Source organism: Adiantum capillus-veneris, chromosome 2, assembly GCF_014529385.1.
Source record: "Adiantum capillus-veneris isolate H3 chromosome 2, ASM1452938v2, whole genome shotgun sequence".
NCBI classification, from domain to species: domain Eukaryota; kingdom Viridiplantae; phylum Streptophyta; class Polypodiopsida; order Polypodiales; family Pteridaceae; genus Adiantum; species Adiantum capillus-veneris.
The window spans coordinates 153,936,452-153,953,465 of NC_140932.1; the positions used below are offsets into that span (position 1 = coordinate 153,936,452).

The 17,014-nt window shown below is 42.1% G+C and overlaps 1 protein-coding gene across 3 annotated transcripts; it reads right to left on the reverse strand.

The window, feature by feature from the left end:
• Positions 1-9,973: 9,973 nt before the first annotated feature.
• On the reverse strand, positions 9,974-16,432 carry LOC147463886 (leucine-rich repeat receptor protein kinase HPCA1-like). 3 transcript variants are annotated; one of them, XR_015185472.1, is made up of 20 exons: positions 15,708-16,432; positions 15,486-15,609; positions 15,315-15,386; positions 15,139-15,213; positions 14,978-15,049; positions 14,699-14,842; positions 14,542-14,616; positions 14,392-14,463; positions 14,221-14,289; positions 13,853-13,921; positions 13,696-13,770; positions 13,533-13,604; positions 13,308-13,433; positions 12,349-12,812; positions 12,088-12,240; positions 11,875-12,014; positions 11,576-11,789; positions 11,256-11,494; positions 10,507-11,161; positions 9,974-10,371 (listed from the first exon to the last, which is right to left on the reverse strand). XR_015185472.1 is itself a non-coding variant. In XM_086491727.1 (19 exons), exons 1-19 carry the CDS (start codon positions 15,790-15,792, stop codon positions 10,697-10,699), a joined length of 2,805 nt encoding a protein of 934 aa, XP_086347853.1. In that variant the 5' UTR covers positions 15,793-16,432; the 3' UTR covers positions 9,974-10,696. The 3 variants fall into 3 exon arrangements, 2 of the variants coding, with proteins under 2 accessions (XP_086347853.1, XP_086347857.1); XM_086491727.1 differs by having other exon boundaries at positions 9,974-11,161; XM_086491731.1 differs by lacking the exon at positions 14,221-14,289 and having other exon boundaries at positions 9,974-11,161.
• Between the last annotated feature and the right edge of the window lie 582 nt (positions 16,433-17,014).

A 17,014-nucleotide genomic window follows, 5' to 3' on the forward strand; every position in this document is an offset into this window, starting at 1 on the left:
TATGATGGGAACTTGAGCCTTCACTTTTTAACTTAAGACTAGTAACTGTGAATGAGGTAAACAACAAGGGAGTTTATCCAAGTGGTAAAACACTTGCCTCTTACCAAGGGGGGGTTGGTTCAAAGTCCTCCTTCTTGCAAGAGTCAAGGGTGGGGACTCCTACGCGCGCAACCAACGGCGTCAACAAAGCCTCGATTCCTCGGTATGCCGAAGAGATATGTCTTACTTTCCGCCTTGTTTTGTTCGATTGGGTTGGTAGATGGGTGTACGGTGCTTCGGGCGGTCTACTCACGCATTGTCCTTCTCTTTTTGCTGCAGCCCGCACCTTGATATCACTGTTGAGGATCGAGAAAGACAGTATCTCTTGCAGCAACACAGTACGCACAAAAGCAGAGAGATAAAACAATTTATTGGGTGCAATCTCATGCTATGTGTCACAATGAGCACGTTCCTCACGCATGTATTTATGGATTTCTTTCTTAGTGCTCATAATAGCAAAAAGTTACATTCCACTTTGGGCGACTTGACTTGGACCACACTTTTTTCGTAACTTATTCTCCAAGTCTTGGAGATTTAAAATGCCCATAAAATTGGGTGATAATTGAATTTATAAATGTCTTCAAAAATAAATTGACCATGCCATAGGTTACAAGATTGGCATAGAACTGCCACTACTTATTGAACCGCGCACTATCGGCGCATAATGAAAATCCGAAGGCGTGGTATCTTCATCCCTTCTACTCCTCTACTCCTGCCAATAATTATCTGCTAACCAAAAACACAAATCACATTAAATCCTACCTATCCCCCTAGCATGATGCAACCAGTGTCACATGCTTACACATGTAACAAGTCACTATCATGCGGCAAATAGAAATAAATACATCCACATAAAAATAAGAAATTAATAAACATTAATTTTCACAACATGCCTCGGGGTTGAGAAGCAAGTGCCCCCAGTTGACTAAAAGAAACAAGGTAGCATGGGTGATCAGCCACATGCTAGTGCTGCCTCAGGGGGCGATCGGCACTGAGTCAACAACACATATCCCACAAGTGGAAACAAACTGTGGATCCTCATAGACAATGTCTCTGGCGGCAATCTATGTCTACCAAGAATTTAATGTTACTGTGAGTGGTATGCAGTAATTAAGTGGTCATATGTGGGAGTAAGAGATGATTTTTGAATCCATTGAGATTCCCCAATTGAATGATTTTGATATTTAACTAAGTAACGAATATACTCAATACCAGTACGAGTGGTAGTCTTATCATGGTTAAGGATAGATTCGAGGATTAAGATTTCTGTATCATCCTCAATAAAAGGAGGAGCAGCAACAATAGGGGTAACGGGTGGAGTACCTGTAAAAGGTTTCAATAAACTGATGTGAAATGAATTATGTACTTTCCAATGTGCAGGAATTTTTTAATTCGAGTATCTCTAAGATGCATCCATAATTTAGCTCTATCTTTTGCATTGCAAGGGCCGTACACATTCACAATGGTGAAGGGATGCCCTTCCCATCTGATTCTAATCCCCAAGATTCTACCGGATGGGTGGTTAAGAACCAACTTCGGCTCCAATTCTCTGTCCGCAATGTTGAGGACGCCACTGAAGCCATTACTTCCTTCTTCATAGAATACCAGTTTCTTTCCTAGCACCTGTTTTCTCTTGCTATGGGCATCTAGGTGGTGTTCCTGGATGGCCCAGCAGTTGACTGTCTTCTCCTTTTTTATTTCCTCCCAGAATAGGGTACTCTTCAACCCCTTTACGTTCCAAGATTGGATAGTGAGAGACTCCATCATTAATGAGGGGTTCATTGGGATAGAGGAACGAATTCTTCAGCATCCGAATCATTCCCCCCCCCCCCCCCTTCTCCTTGGTCTCAGGACAATCCAGGGGTTCCAAGTCAGGGGATTTCTTTTCTTGCAGTGCTCCAAAGGGATTGTGCAGAGGGAAAATGAACCCCCCTCCTTTCGAAGGGGTGGAGGATGAATCATATCCTTTCACCTCAAGTTTTCTCACGACTTGAAGCACTTTGGAGTCTCTTGCAACTGCCTTCACTCTTTTGGCTCTTTTCAGGCCACGGACTTGGACAGTCGTTGCCGTTGTCGCTGTTATAAATTTGGGGGTAGCAGCGGGAGTAATGATCCTATTATAATTGCCTGCACCTTCGGAAGCTCGTTGTATGGGAATCGATTCCTCCACAATCTTTTCCTGCATCTTAATATTCATTTTCTCACATACCATATCTCCTTTATCCTTCCCTGCATTTGTCCCTTCGTTACTGCCTCCTTGCTTCTCCAGCCCTTCCTTCGGGGATTCCGTTTTATTGGGGGCCTGTGCTGCCAGAGCTGCAGTATCATTAGACTTCAAGGGGCAATCCTTGGCGAAGTGTTCAAAGTTGTTGCATTTAAAACATGCCCCGAAGTATGTTCCAAAGTTTAGCGGAATAGTAACAAGCCCAGCTCCGACATTGATAACCATGCTCTTAGGTGGCGTTTTAGACGCATCCCATCCTATACAAACCCTGTTTGAGGTTCTGCCAAACCCTCTCTTGCTAGGTATAAATAAGGGCGTGCCCAGTTGGCTAGCAAGCATCCTGAGATTTTTCCACAGCCAGCTAAGCAGTCCCACAAACTCAACCCAGACCGGATGAAACTCTTGTAGAGATTCAGCTGAGTTGAACACTGGCTCCCAAGGCACCACACAAACCGTAGTCCTATTAAATACTATGGGCCCTTTGTCAAGGATCTTTTCTACATCGGAGGCCTCTTTAAATCTCACTGAACAAAAACCTTTAGCTAGGTAAAAAGTACTTTCAACTGCTCCTCCATGTCCAAGACTTTGAGGGCCCTGAAGCCATTGAATCATCTCATACCTATTCGGGATTCTTCCACTGAACCCAAATACAAGCGTTAGCTTAGCTTGCCTGGCTAGCTATTTTTTGATAAGTGCTGGTGGAATTGCTACAGTAATAGCCTCGGCAACCTCCACCTACTGTGGCAAAGACTTTTTTAAAGCAGAGAAGTCTCGATCTGCGAACCCGTCTTCTACCAGCCCATTGTATTCTGTATGGAAGCAAGTTCTTTTGTTGTTGTTAGGGCCGGACTCAATCATTTTGTTGACTTCCATGAGCTCTTGTTGAAGTCTAGCTTTTGCATTCTACAGGTTTTTGATATCTCCTTCACTTGACATCTCTTCTGCTGAGCCTTTTCCATAATCCTTAGAGTTGGGCCCCTTGAGTATGCCAGCAAACGAAATACCTGGCCTGCCAAGTAGCAGATGCACTTCACGCTTTATTTACATTCGCACAGATGGGACCCTGAGGAACCCCGTCTTTGAGGGTTTTCGCCTCGAATTTGAACCCTTGCGCTGAGACCATTTTCTCTCTTGTTTCCTCAGAGGGAACTTTTTCAGTCAGGTCAGTTTTGTCATCTTTCATGGTTGAAACCTTTGACGAGCTGGGGCCTGACATTTTCGTATCATGCATCAGTCTCGAGACCGAGCCACCGTCTACATCCATCGGCACGGCTAGCTCCATTTCGGATATTTTCCCCACTGCTAACATCTGTGAAAATTTGACAATATCCTCACTTTCGACCAGAACGTCGAGTTCGATTATCCAGTGTCGCCGACTTACACCACTTGATTAAGCTCAAGACCTTCAAGGCACATAGGCTGTATCAAATAAGTAATGATCTCCTCCCCTTTTAAACAAAAATAATTGATATACTCGGATTCTAAAGTAACGATCACGATCTTAAGTGCACAATGGCTTAAGGAGATAATAATTATTCGCGCTATCAAACGGACCTTCCCTCTTAGATAATAGTCACGGGGCCTTCCCCCTTAGAAAATAATCGCCCCAAAGCTTGCGAGCAGGACACACGAAAAGCAGACAACCAAGAGATCTTATGAGGCTAAGATAAGCACGAAGGATGGCGTGAGCATTAGAAACCAAGGAACAAAAGAAGCTAAGCCAGCTCGATGGCGTGAGCACTTGAGCAGAAGCATGCGCGTTGTATTAACCCTTCTCCATCGCTGCTCTCTCAGTCGCTTCGTTAAAGACAAAAGTGAAGCATCTCGCTCGCAGACTCTGTTTTCGTTTTTTTATCCATTTGTGCATTCTAACACATCCTCCCCCTTCCCTCCCAAAATGATATCGCAAGTCTATTTTTTATGTTAATATAAAATTGTCTAAATTCCATGCTTATATCTATTTTAAAAATCCATTTAGCCACCTCAAAATTGTCTAAATTCCATGCTTATATTTTTTTAAATTGCTTGCTTATATTTTAGCCACCTAAAAATTGTATAAATTCCATTAAGCCATCTCAAAATTGTCTAAATTACATGCTTAAAACTCGTGATGACATCATCTAGCCGAATTAACGACCAGATGCCGACACAAACCCCAAGGGAAGAGAAGGTGTCCAGATCGAGATGACTCTAGTATGCCGAATTAACGACATAGTACCAAATCGACAAGGACATACTTATCAGAAAACACCCACTTGTTGAAAATACGGGTGGGTGCTTAACGATAAGCACCATACGGTGGACCATATGGCCTTTACATGCATAGAAACGATACGTGTTTGTCAATTTTACGACCACATGACGAATTCTAGCATGGCACACACACCCACATGTATCCCAGTCGACAGATGCAAGGACGATCCGACTTTGCCGAATAAACGGTGCCAGACCGAACCTACACTACCACACATACGCCCACAAGGGAGGGGGGCTGTAGGAATTACCTATTGAAATGGCACCCCTTAAGGGCCCCCGGGGCCCTGTATATATGTAAAATATAGCCCGTCAGGCTCATATGACGGGCCCGTCAGGCCTGTCAGGATCTTGAATTTTCTTGGCGGGTCCTAGTGGGCTTCTGTAATATGCCGTCGGCTTCTGTAATAGCCCGACGGGCTTTTGTAGGTTACCCGTTTACCAATGACTTGCTTTAGAGTGATTGAGTGAACAAGTTAACGACATGTTCACAAAAGGGTGATCACAAAAAAAAGGGTGATCACGTGAATATTTAATCCCTGACAAGAACGAGCATGATGTAATTTTCTGGTGAGCATGTGAACTACATAATTGTAAAGATATAGGATATTTCTTAACTATTAGAGGAATGTAAGAGAAGAATCTTGTACATAACACCCTCGAAGGGCAACCATGGGAACCACCCCCCCAATAGGGGAGGAGAATACACCCAAGAGAACACAACCAGTGAGCCTCGAACCCACAACCTTGGGGTTACATATCGAAGGCATCACCAACTGAGCTACGCCTCTTGGGTTTCATGAACAATGCCATTTTTTATATAACTAGCAACCATTTGGCACTGTCAAAGGCAAGGAATCACCGATGTTGGCTCTAAAAGTTGGTTCCAAGTTATATCCTAGTTGCTTTGATCTTCATGAACCTATTTGTGTACATGAATATTGTAGAATCTTTAACAAGTATCTATAGAAGTTATAGCTTGCATGGAAAGTGATTTTTATTACTACTAGTAATGATAGTATGGATATAAGATGTACTGGTCTAAGCTAGCATGCAATATGCTATTAGCTTTTATACTCGGCGGGATCTAGGGTGAGGTACCCATGAATATGCTTCAGTACATTAATAATGGTATTTAGACTTGCATTATTTGGAGGATTGTTATATGCATCTCTCTCTCTCTCTCTCTCTCTCTCTCTCTCTCTCTCTCTCTCTCATGCAAGTATGAATTCTGGACTACACCCATTTCTAGTTTGCCACCTACTAATTGAACTTTTTTTTACCTAAGTTCTTATCTGGTACAATGTTGATAATGCATAAACACCTTGGGTGTACTCATATAGGTCTTGGATGGGCCCATCTAATATACTAAATTGTGCCATAACTTCATATATGGATAGTCTTGCTTTCTTAATACTAGGCTTACAGTATTTGATAGGCTCATTGTTTGGTATAACCACTCATGTTCTCCCCTTTAGTGAACTTTTCGACTAATATAAGTCATATACCTTATGAAAATATGGATAATTTCTTTGATCTTGTGCTCTCTTTCTTACAATATTCTGGTAATAAGCTATTATATATTATACTCTCTTTACGCCTTATCTTGTTAATGAGTTGTGGGTTAGGATGGACCTCTAAAATTTATAGGATGTATTATGTTTGATACAATGATATTGATTTCGGGAATTAATGATAAGTTGATAGGCTACCAAAAGAAACACGTTTTCTTATTAGTTGAGATAATGTCATATCTTAAATTATCTAGGGTCAAAAGTTGGCCAAGATATCTCCTATAGCATGCTTATTATATCCAAATAAGACATGCAAGCTATGATCTATGGGATTGCTTTATTGTGATTAGTTACCTTCTTAGCAGGCAAACAAGTTTCACACAATCACACCTTTAAAATCAATTTCATCATTTTGCTCAAATTGATTTTGTGTTTTAGTGAGTGTACATTTGTAATTTTTAGAATAATTTCATGCTGTTGAAAGTGATTTCATCATTTAGAGGAAGTGCTAACATGTCTCAAATGGCTGTTGTTGCTTATAGTCGGTTGGTGCAGACTCTGCTAGGTCAAATATTGGGTTCTCAAGAAGTATCTTTTTGACACATTGGTGACATTGGTTCTTCTTTATGGAGTTGAAGTGTGGGGCAAGAGCATCTCAAAGTCTACTAGGAAAGGGTTTGAGAATGTCCAAAGGCGCTTTCTTACAAACTTTCTCCATGTTAAGATACAAACACCATATGTGTGCCTAATTGTTGAATCGGGAACTCTTCTAACTGAGTATGGACATGATAAAGATGCGTCAAAATCACTCACATCGAACATATGAAGGAATACAAGCACAAGTTTATAGCCACATCCTGAGATTTAAGGTGCCAAAGGTAACATTATACTTGATCACTTTGATACCCCATGCATCAGCCCACCATTTCTAGCGCCACTTCCATCATTTTGTAGCCAATTTACAAGAGCTAATTGCATACAATCTCACGATTACCACATCCCCTCGTAAATTTTCCATTTCCTTTACCTTTCTTTAGGATTATACAAGCAATAGGTAATGCTCCAGTGAGCAGTCACAAACCCACTCTATTGCATTTCTCATACATGTTGACTTGTGGTAGCAGCAATTTGTAAATGTGTGCACTTTTGAAGGTCCAATCTATTGATGATTCTCGAAGAGCCCAATTTTCTCTCTCTCTCTCTCTCTCTCTCTCTCTCTCTCTCTCTCTCTCTCTCTCTCTCTCTCTCTCTCTCTCTCTCTCTCACACACACACACACACACACACAAAAGATCTTGCTAATATGTTGTAACAGAAAAGTACCCATAATATCTAATTATCATATGTATTTAATCCATCCACAAAAGGCTAGATAATTCTGTTATAGAGTGTTATGCTTTGCTTAATGTAGTTCTTGACTGATCTTCAAACCTATTTTTTAACTTTTGTAAGAAGAGCATCATGTAGTGCCACCATAGGCATGTGGTATAGAAATGAATGCAAGAAGGCTCAAGACAAGTATGATGCAAAAGTAACACGGATTGAAAACTTTGTATTTGAATTAAATACCACGACCTTCACTTATAACCATCGAAACAAGGGAATGGGGAACTGGAATGATCATTTTTGGAATGGAACGGGCAAGAATGGATGGCCGGACACTTGAATGGTGGGAGTTACAAGGGATGCCATTCCGAACGGCATTCAATTGCTGTACAGGGGTAGAAAAATACAGTTTTCCTAACCAAAGAAAATAAGGGCAAACTTGAAATTCTCCCGGTTTTTAGGCCAAAATTTGAAGCTTTTACCGGCAACTGTATTGTGAAAATTTCCCTGTTTTCTCCAAGGCAAGCTCAAAATCTAACCGGGATTTCAGCCGGTTAAACTACACTACTAAGAGGGTCTCCACACGGTGGGTTTCATAACCCACACTCTCCATAAAAAGGTATAAGGAGAGAATAAAGGAGGAGTGGGTGCGTTCCACAAACTTTTTGCAAAAGTTTGCATAGTTTGGAAAAGTATAGACATTTCTAGAGTTTAAATACCAGCTTACAAAAGGAGGGGCTCAAGCTTGACCTCCTCAATCTTCATTGTTCGAGGCTCAAGCTCTCTCTGCACTCTTATGATTCATTGCCTTGAGGCTTGGTTGTCAGCTCTATGGGACATGTGTAGCTCAAAAAGAAAAAATGATTCTAATTTTTGCTATAGTGAGCACCAATCCCATACCCTAACTTTTGTCGTCTCGAGCCCGTTCCCATACCATGTTTCTATGCTTATACAAACCAAAAAAGTGGATTTTATTAACAAGTCAACAGGTTGAACTTTTCAAGAAAACTTCATGTGATCAAAACATGTCACAAAGTGATGCAGTAGCAAAACCCATGTGAGTGGATTTGCATCATCCATAAGCACACTTCATTACATACACAAGTGTCGCCATGGAAGGACAATTCTCGGATGACAAGCACCCATAAAATAAAAAAATAAGAGAGGGATGTAAAGTCTACGTGAAACCTCTAATGAGATAAGCAATGGCATGCGTCAATTGGGATGTTGTGTAGACATGTAACATGTCCTCCTATATAACATGCGTTCTCGGGGTATTTAATAAACCCCTCTATTAAAATGTTGACATGAATCCTCGTTTTTTTATGAAATAATAGGTTTTTTTTAATATATTTTAAAAAACTATCTTGTTAATGTAACTTTGTTAAATTGTTCATATTTAATAAAACAAAAAACCCATTTTGTTGAACTCACGTGCTATATTAACATGATCAGAGTATAGGGCAAGTAAAAAGACTACCCCCATCCACCCTCTTTTGAAGATATGTTTTTGAGCCAATGTTGAGGCACGCAACATGCAATGCTTGGGTGGCTAGCAAACTCGTGGTCTCCCTCACAGATCGAGGGTCCAAGCCTAATTGACGCGATGGCTCTAAAGCTCCCCTTGGGGGTGGTATTCTATCTGGTACTCGTTTTTGTTACACAGAGTTCTTCGTTGTCGAAGTGTCGATCGCTCTCAAATTTCTGCTGGAGAGAGGTGTTGCGCAGATCTTCTATTTTGCGCCTCCAGGATCAAAATGGTGCAGTAGATTCGCGAGAATTTGTCGCCCAAGTTAGATGTCTGTATACTAGCCCCTCTATCCTGTACAATGGACCCCCCAAACTTTAACTAATCACGGATTCCAAGTTGAAAAAAAGAAAACTGTGTAAATAGCAAATGCAGTGCCTTGGACGTCCAAACATTGCTGAAGTGTTACTTTTATTACACAGGGCAACGCATATCGGAGCCCTTGATCTTTGGCAATCACGCTTGTGCAGCTTAGCTAATCTAATTCCTCAAGATTCCTTCAAATTATAAACATTTTCATGGGTGATTTGATTTGCTAGAAATGAGCATGGGCATGCGCAGTTTTATACTTGATTAGTCGATGCGTCTATAATTCAATCCTAGTATTATATGTGCTTGCATTTGGAGTCTGCTGAAAAGAGATTAACAAAGAATTTGCGACACTGACAAGATTGACTCCAGATGGTTAAGTACCATGAATTGGAGCTGTTGATTTAAGACATTGCTTCCTCTATCGGAGAGCCACCTCCTCATAGAGTTTTCTCTTCTTGTAGCCCCAACACCAAGTTGTACAAGATCATGTAGCCAAGTATCCCCTCACAATGTCCTCATTGTCATCAGTGTGCACGCCACAATTGCACAAGGAGGCACGGACATCTCTCTGGAGTCCTTCAAGCTTATGATAATAGCTCTCTCATAACTTCAATATTAGGCATCCTGAGCAGCTTATGGACTGCTAAAACCTGTCAAAGTTTATCATTATTATTATGAAATTAACTAGCTGTAGGGCCCTTATCTCAAATCTGGAGAATAGAACGATTCAAAAACGCGGCCATTCCTCTTCCATGATTATCCACCGCAAAATTAAAAATAACTGAAAGTGTGCTCCAACCAGGCAACACTAATGTATTGATTATTGATGCCAATGAAAGCGAAGAATCTTCACTTGTAAATTCATAAATCTTACAGAAGTATGGAGAAGGAAAGAAAATTCCATAGCCTAAAACAGGCAAAGCTCAACCTCCCTCATTAAGTTTGGTCCATTGCATTGGAAGAAAGAACCGGTAATGTACAGTTTTGCTGCCTCATAGAGCTCCTTATTTCAATCTTTTTGGAGGGTGATTCACCATATGTACCGTTGCTCTGTCCTCATAGAGCTCCTTATTTCAATCTTTTTGGGGTTGATTCACCGTTTTATACACCAAAATCTTCACATGGTAGACTCTTTCAAATTAATGACCCTTGGTGAGATATTTTCCTCCTTCAGCCCTGGCACCACTCAAAAGAATCTTCCTGCTTTAATGATGGGGTTATGCCTATTTTCTGAATGTTTAAGCTTTTCTGTCTCCCTTAGAGCACACAAAAAATGAAGCCACACAAAACTTGCAGCAGGTTGAACCTTACCTCCAGCTCCTGGCAGTGGATAAGGCTTTGCTCCAATCTGGAAAACCCAGCTATTTATGCCTGAATGCGTGCTCTTCCACCATGAAACCCTAAGCATATCTGCATCAGAAACAAGCAAACCTACTACCCTCTACAATGCCCATAACTGCTCCCTCTGCTGAGCCTGTTTTTCGTCTCTCTCCTCGCCACGTCACTTGGGCTCGACGGTTGCAGAAATGCCACCACTATACTGAAAAGATGAGCTGTCATACAAGGGCACTTCAGGTTCTTCCTTCTTGTAGTTGGGAATGTAGTCATTACGGGCGCCCTCAATACCCCCTTCAAACTCACCCACAATGGCTTCCAACTCTTTTGTAACTTGCTTCATCGATGGGCGTAAAGCTGCTGACTCTTCCACGCATCGCAGGGCTAAGTCCAGCAGAGGTTTCAACTGAGAATCCGGGCATGCTTTCTCAATTTTGAGATCCACCAATGACTCCCGCAAAGCGGGCAGGCCGCCCCTTTGTAAGGCTGACCTGACTTCACGAACGATGAACCTGCCATGCTCAATTGGCTGTCTAGATGTGATAAGCTCAAGAATGACCACCCCAAAACTATAAACATCACTTTTGTCGGAAAGCCGCTGGGTTGTGTAGTACTCTGGATCCAAGTATCCCTTTGGTCACAAGCAAAGAAAATAAGTATAAGCATTCAAATGACAGTAGAATGAGGATGGCAAACAGAAAAAATAGCTGATGTGAAAGCCCTACCAATGTCCCTTTCACTTGTGTAGAGACATGCCCGACTCCCCCTTCTTCTGGTGCAAGCTTTGAAAGGCCAAAATCTGCAACCTTTGCTACGAGTTTTTCGTCAAGGAGGATGTTACTGGACTTGACATCTCTGTGAATGATTGGTGGGTTTGCTTCGGTGTGCAAATACGCAAGGCCTCTGGCAGAATCAACAGCAGCTTGAAGCCTTCTTGGCCAATCCATCACAACATTTGTGCTGCCTATAATCAGATAACAATAAGCACATATAGAAGATCCAATAAATGCAGAAAAAGAGCCCGGTATCTGTAGACAAAACTTACCAGACAATGCCTCACGTAAAGTCCCATTTGGCAGATATTCATAGATAAGCATTTGCTCCTCAAAACAGAATCCAACAAGCTCGACAAGGTTTTTATGATGCAATCGAGATAGTAGCTCAATCTCGTTCTTGAATTCAGCTGCCCCCTGCCGAGAGCTCGCTTGTGACCTCTTTATAGCAACTTGCTCACCAGAAGGTAATGTTGCTTTGTAAACCTGAAGAAGAAGACAATGAGGCTTTCTGGTAACATGAAAAATCAGCACTCTTGAGGTGACGGGAAAATACTCTTAGCTAACATACCTTGCCGTAGCCACCAGCACCGATTTCTTGGGCTTGACTGAAATTGTTTGTGGCCTTCTTCATCTCTGCTAGGGTGAAAAAGCGAGCACCTTTCAGTTTAGGTGCAGCATCTTGATCTTCTTGTTTTGCCACCCATGAAGCTGAAAAAAGGGAATTGAGTAAGCTTTCTTTGGGTCAAATTAGACTTTCAAAATGTACTGTAAGGCTGATTACCGAATGGCTTGCTAATTATTTCGGCTTTCTCTGCTCTCTTTTTTTGTCGGAGAGCATAGACAGCCACAATAATGATCAGCAGAAAGAACACCACAGCCGCGACCGCAATACCAGCCTTTGCGGCCACACCTAAACCTGACTTTGTTGATGGACCTGTAAAAGAATCAAATCAAACAAACGTCACTCAGGTCTATTGGACTGCAATTTGAAGAATGATCCACAACATAAGCACTCTGTGTTAGGGCAGCATGCTGTTTGTACCAGGAGGGAAATAAGGTCCAGAAGGAATGTAAATGTAGGGCCCCACGTCTGCAAAAAGAATTGACTTGCTGCTAATGAGGGATGTGATAGTGTTGGCTTCACTCAATTCCCAAAACGGTTTGTTGTTTGGAAAGATGGACAAAGTGGCTGTGGAGCTACTGATTACTAGAATGGAAACTTGATTTGCTGACGAGAGCAGAGGGATACTTTCTACATAGCCAGATTGCATCGAAGATATGGCGTTGGCATCCAAAGAAACCTTGAGGGCAGTGAAGTTAAGGAGCCCACTGACTGGATATGAACAGACACAACTGCTTGAGCCAGCTGTGGGGTTGGAAGACAATCCACTGGAGCAACCACAAGACGAAGAAGGCTCGGGTGCTAGGTTGGGTGATGCTGACCCTCCACCACATGCATTGTTAGGGAGGTTTGCATTGGCTGAGCAGATGTCATTTCCCTCCAAGCTGCATAACACCACCAATTCAACAAAATTCTCCTGGAGAGTATACAGTTACATAAAATGCCCACGTTCACATAAAAAGGGGATTCATGGTATTCACCGCAAATTATGCATGAAGTGGTGAGTAAATACTGCATCCCGACCAAAACTCGTCGGTGCTTGAAACTATACGCATACTAGACATATGTATATATGTGGGAAACACTCCACACAAATCCACGATTGGGCATACATTCATATAAGACCCTGTAAACCAAGTGTCTGTAAAGCACTGTACTAGCAAGAGAGCAAACAGCAATAACTAAATACAAAGCTACCATAACTAGCATCCTCAGTGCCCAAAATGGACCGGGTAAGGATATACGTTCCTTCACACACATTCTACATACAGTTACACTGTGCATACATTCATACAATCATCTGGAAATTAGTTCCTGTGAGATGTTCCCTAGCCAAAAGACTCACTTCAACTACTATTAGATCCGGCAGGAATGCTTACTTCAAAGATCCAGAGAAATCTCCAATAAGTCCTGTGAAGTTGTTCTGCTGCATATCTACCTCCACCAATACAGGGCTCGCCAGTGAAAGGTCCAGGGTTCCATTTAAGTGGTTGTAGCCAAGGTGCCTACACGCACATACCAACAAAGAAAGGATTGGTAAGAAAGCTGAAGTGCAAGCCACCGTGCTATTTGCATGTCTCTTGCTTAAAAAGGTTTGGACTTACACAATCTCGAGGTTTTGGAGCGCAAAAAGGCTCGCCGGTAGTGGTCCCTGCAAGCCCCCATTCTCCACATCCCTGAGATTTTCATGGGGAGAAAGAGGTGAATGTGTCTGAGAAGACCATCATGGGCAATAATCACAAAGAGCTTCAAGGCCCCAATACTCACAGGGTAGTCAAGTTCACAAGCGATAGCAACCAGGAGGGCAGAACACCAGATGTATACTGATTGTGACCTAGATACCTAAGAAGAACAAAAAGTTCAAGCTATATGCATAAGCAGATAGTTCATTTCAGAAAAATCCACAAATATCAAAAACACTTACAGATATTGCAATCTTGTAAGACTTGAGACATTCACAACCTCCCCGGTGATGCTGTTATGATCTAGCTGTCTGCACCAAGAAAGAAGCTGCTAAGAAACTAAAGTACACTACTTTCACATGCTTGTTGAAAAAAAAATGTGTTGTGACCTACAAAAATCAACGTGATACTTCATGAGTTTCCAAATAGTTAGGGTGTGATAGTCGATGAAAAATCTACTCGACTACACCTAAACATATGCCCTAGCCATTATTCCTTCAGTTGCACCTTTGTTGGTTTTATGAGCTTTCCGACATATCAATGGCAACCTAAATGCCCAGAGCCAGAAAAGCACAAGAAAATAGACAATCAAAAAGAACTAAACACTAACAATGATGTGACCGTGACCATTTCAGTCAAGCTATCTGGAACACTAGAAAACTGGTTGAAATCCAACCTCCTGCAGTCATACGTGAAAATAATAACCAGCTTATCATCCATTGAAGCATACACTGGCAACCTTAATGCACGATTCCATTACAAGAGACAACTACCAACATACAAAATATCCAGAGCAGTTAGATTCCCAATGTCTGATGGGACTGGACCTTCAAAAGAGTTATTGTAGAGAAGCCTGTGCACCAAAAAATATCAATCAGAGCCAGCACTTCAAAAAAGGGAGAAGAGTGTTTAAAGGAGAGGAGCCACTTACAGATGGACTAATGGTTGCCCGGCGCTGAATATTCCAGTTGGAATGATTCCAGAGAAATTGTTAACATGAAGATGGCTGCAAAAAAATGTGTTGGCAGGTCAAACAGAGACGTGACACAAAGAGCAACGTAGGTGCACAATTAAAATGCAGAACTTACAAATGGCGTGCTTTTGTTAGATTAGCCAATTGCAGAGGTAGATTCCCACTCATCTGGTTGTACGACAAGTCAAACCAAAACATCTCTGAGAGCTGGCCAACAGTGGTTGGAATAGGGCCGGTGAAGAAATTCTGGTTTAAAGCCCTAGCAAGGAAAAATGTTTGTCCATCAGCCAATTAACCAGTTGATTGCATAGACATGCATAGCAACAATCACGTACTATCAGGCAAGAAAAAGAGTGTAAACAACAAACATCTGGGCCTTGAATTGCTCACTTACAAATATGTCAGTTTGGCAAGCTTTCCCAAATCATTGGGTATTGTACCAAAAAGCCCACAATTCTGCAAAAAGCTGCCAGAAACACCCCCATAGCCGAACATTAGTTACACATACAAAGAGCCATTCATGTCGTCTACAGAAAACCTCAAACACTCACTTACAGCTCTTCAAGGTTGGCAAGTTGGAACAGCTCTAAAGGAAGGGTCCCTGTAAGGTTTCCATTGTAAGAAAGGTCCCTGCAATTTGCGTCACAGAATTCGCAATCAATATTTTTTTTTGCAGTAGAAATTAAGCAATTTGTGTTACATAAAACAGAAACTGCTTCCAAAGTACGCACAGAGTTTGTAGATTGGTGAGGTCTCCTATTTGCAGCGGCAAAGAACCACGTATAGATTGAGATGGAAGCTCTCTGTTTAAAGAGAAATTTGTCAGCTCTCGAAAAATGTGCCAGCCCGACTTTTGATGGTGCTACTTCAACGATTAGTTTGCTGCCTTGAACGGTACTTACAGCTTGATAACATTGGAACTGGTAGGATCACAGGTCACGCCCAGCCATAAAGATTCGCACGGATCTCCAGACCACGAAAAGGACGTGGGTGCCCATGCTTGCTGTATAGCCTGGAGTGCAGCCACTACCATAAAAAGAAGAGTTTTAGGCATCGTAAAGCTATTAAGCAGAAAATATTTCTATAAGTAGTTGATCACATCATAAAGATCAAGATGCACTTACAATCTTGTTCATTGGTAACAGAAGAAGAGGGATTAATGTGAAGAGCTGCTACAATGACAAACACCGCAAATCCGGCAAACTTCATGGCGACTGTGCCTACGTTCTCCACTACTCTTGACAGATAAATGGTACGAGACAACTGTTCTTGTAGCGTGCCTGAACCTTGTCTGGAGGCGACCTGCTCTGCTTAGTGAGAACGTGCCCTCTTTTCTGCAGAGCAGCAATGTCCTATTTTGTCTTTAAGGTTGGGCTGTTGATACCTGCTAAACTATGCTTTAATCCAGCAGAAACAACAGTTATCTGTGTCAGGAGTCTTTCCCTGCTCTTCTGCGTGCTCAATGGAGAGTCTGGGAGATGACCTAGCGCTAGCTCCAGCCCGCAAAGGCACAATGTAACAGTGTGCGCCTAACAAAGCAAACCCAACTCGCACGTACAAAATAAGGATCAATGGCGCCAACAGCAGATTGACTGCGACAACTCTCTCTCCAACAGCTCGCGCGCTCGCTCTCTCTCTCCGATGACCTGGTGGGTGTTCCTCCACCTCGCGAAGGTCAACTCAACTTGCAGGCCGCTGTGGGTATGCAGCACGTTTCCAACTTCCCGTTCAACATCGTATTACTACCTAGCTATGAGAGACTCAGCAGGATCGCGATTCGCAATTTGAGTGGCGGCACCTACCAAACCCACGTTAAATAGGGTTGCCTTGACCTTGTCAACCAACATTGGCGAAATCCAGAACTCACCTCCCCGGCCAATCCGAGTCCCTTTATGCCTACTACTAGGGCGTCTCTTTCGTTCTTACCACCGTTACGTGTTTGTGTGTGTGTGTGTAAGAGAGAGAGTGTGTGTGTGAGAATGTGTTTTTTTATACATCTCCCCATGACACATACACGATGAACACTTATCACCAATAACCTACGGATGCTTGTTTAGAGGGGATGCTTGTTTAGAGGACTTACACACGGTGAGTTTCAAGACTATGCTTAAAGTATTCCGTACACCTAAAAAGGAACTCTTCAACACATTCACACGTGTTTGATTCATTTGCCACCACCTGTAATAGCAAGTAACCCAATGCCCACAAAAAGGTTAAATTATTATTTTAAGAATGGTGACTTGCAATACCAAGTCAAACCTCTCAAAAGGAACGGACCTTTTCTCTAACTTTTGCTCTTTTAGCAAAAGTTAGGAAAAGGAACCTCTTCTCCTATTTTCCCTCTTAACTACTCCAAACTCTTCGTGTGAATGCACAAGTGAAAAAAATTCCCTTAATTCCTTTTCAAAACCCACAGTGTGAAAGCCTTCTT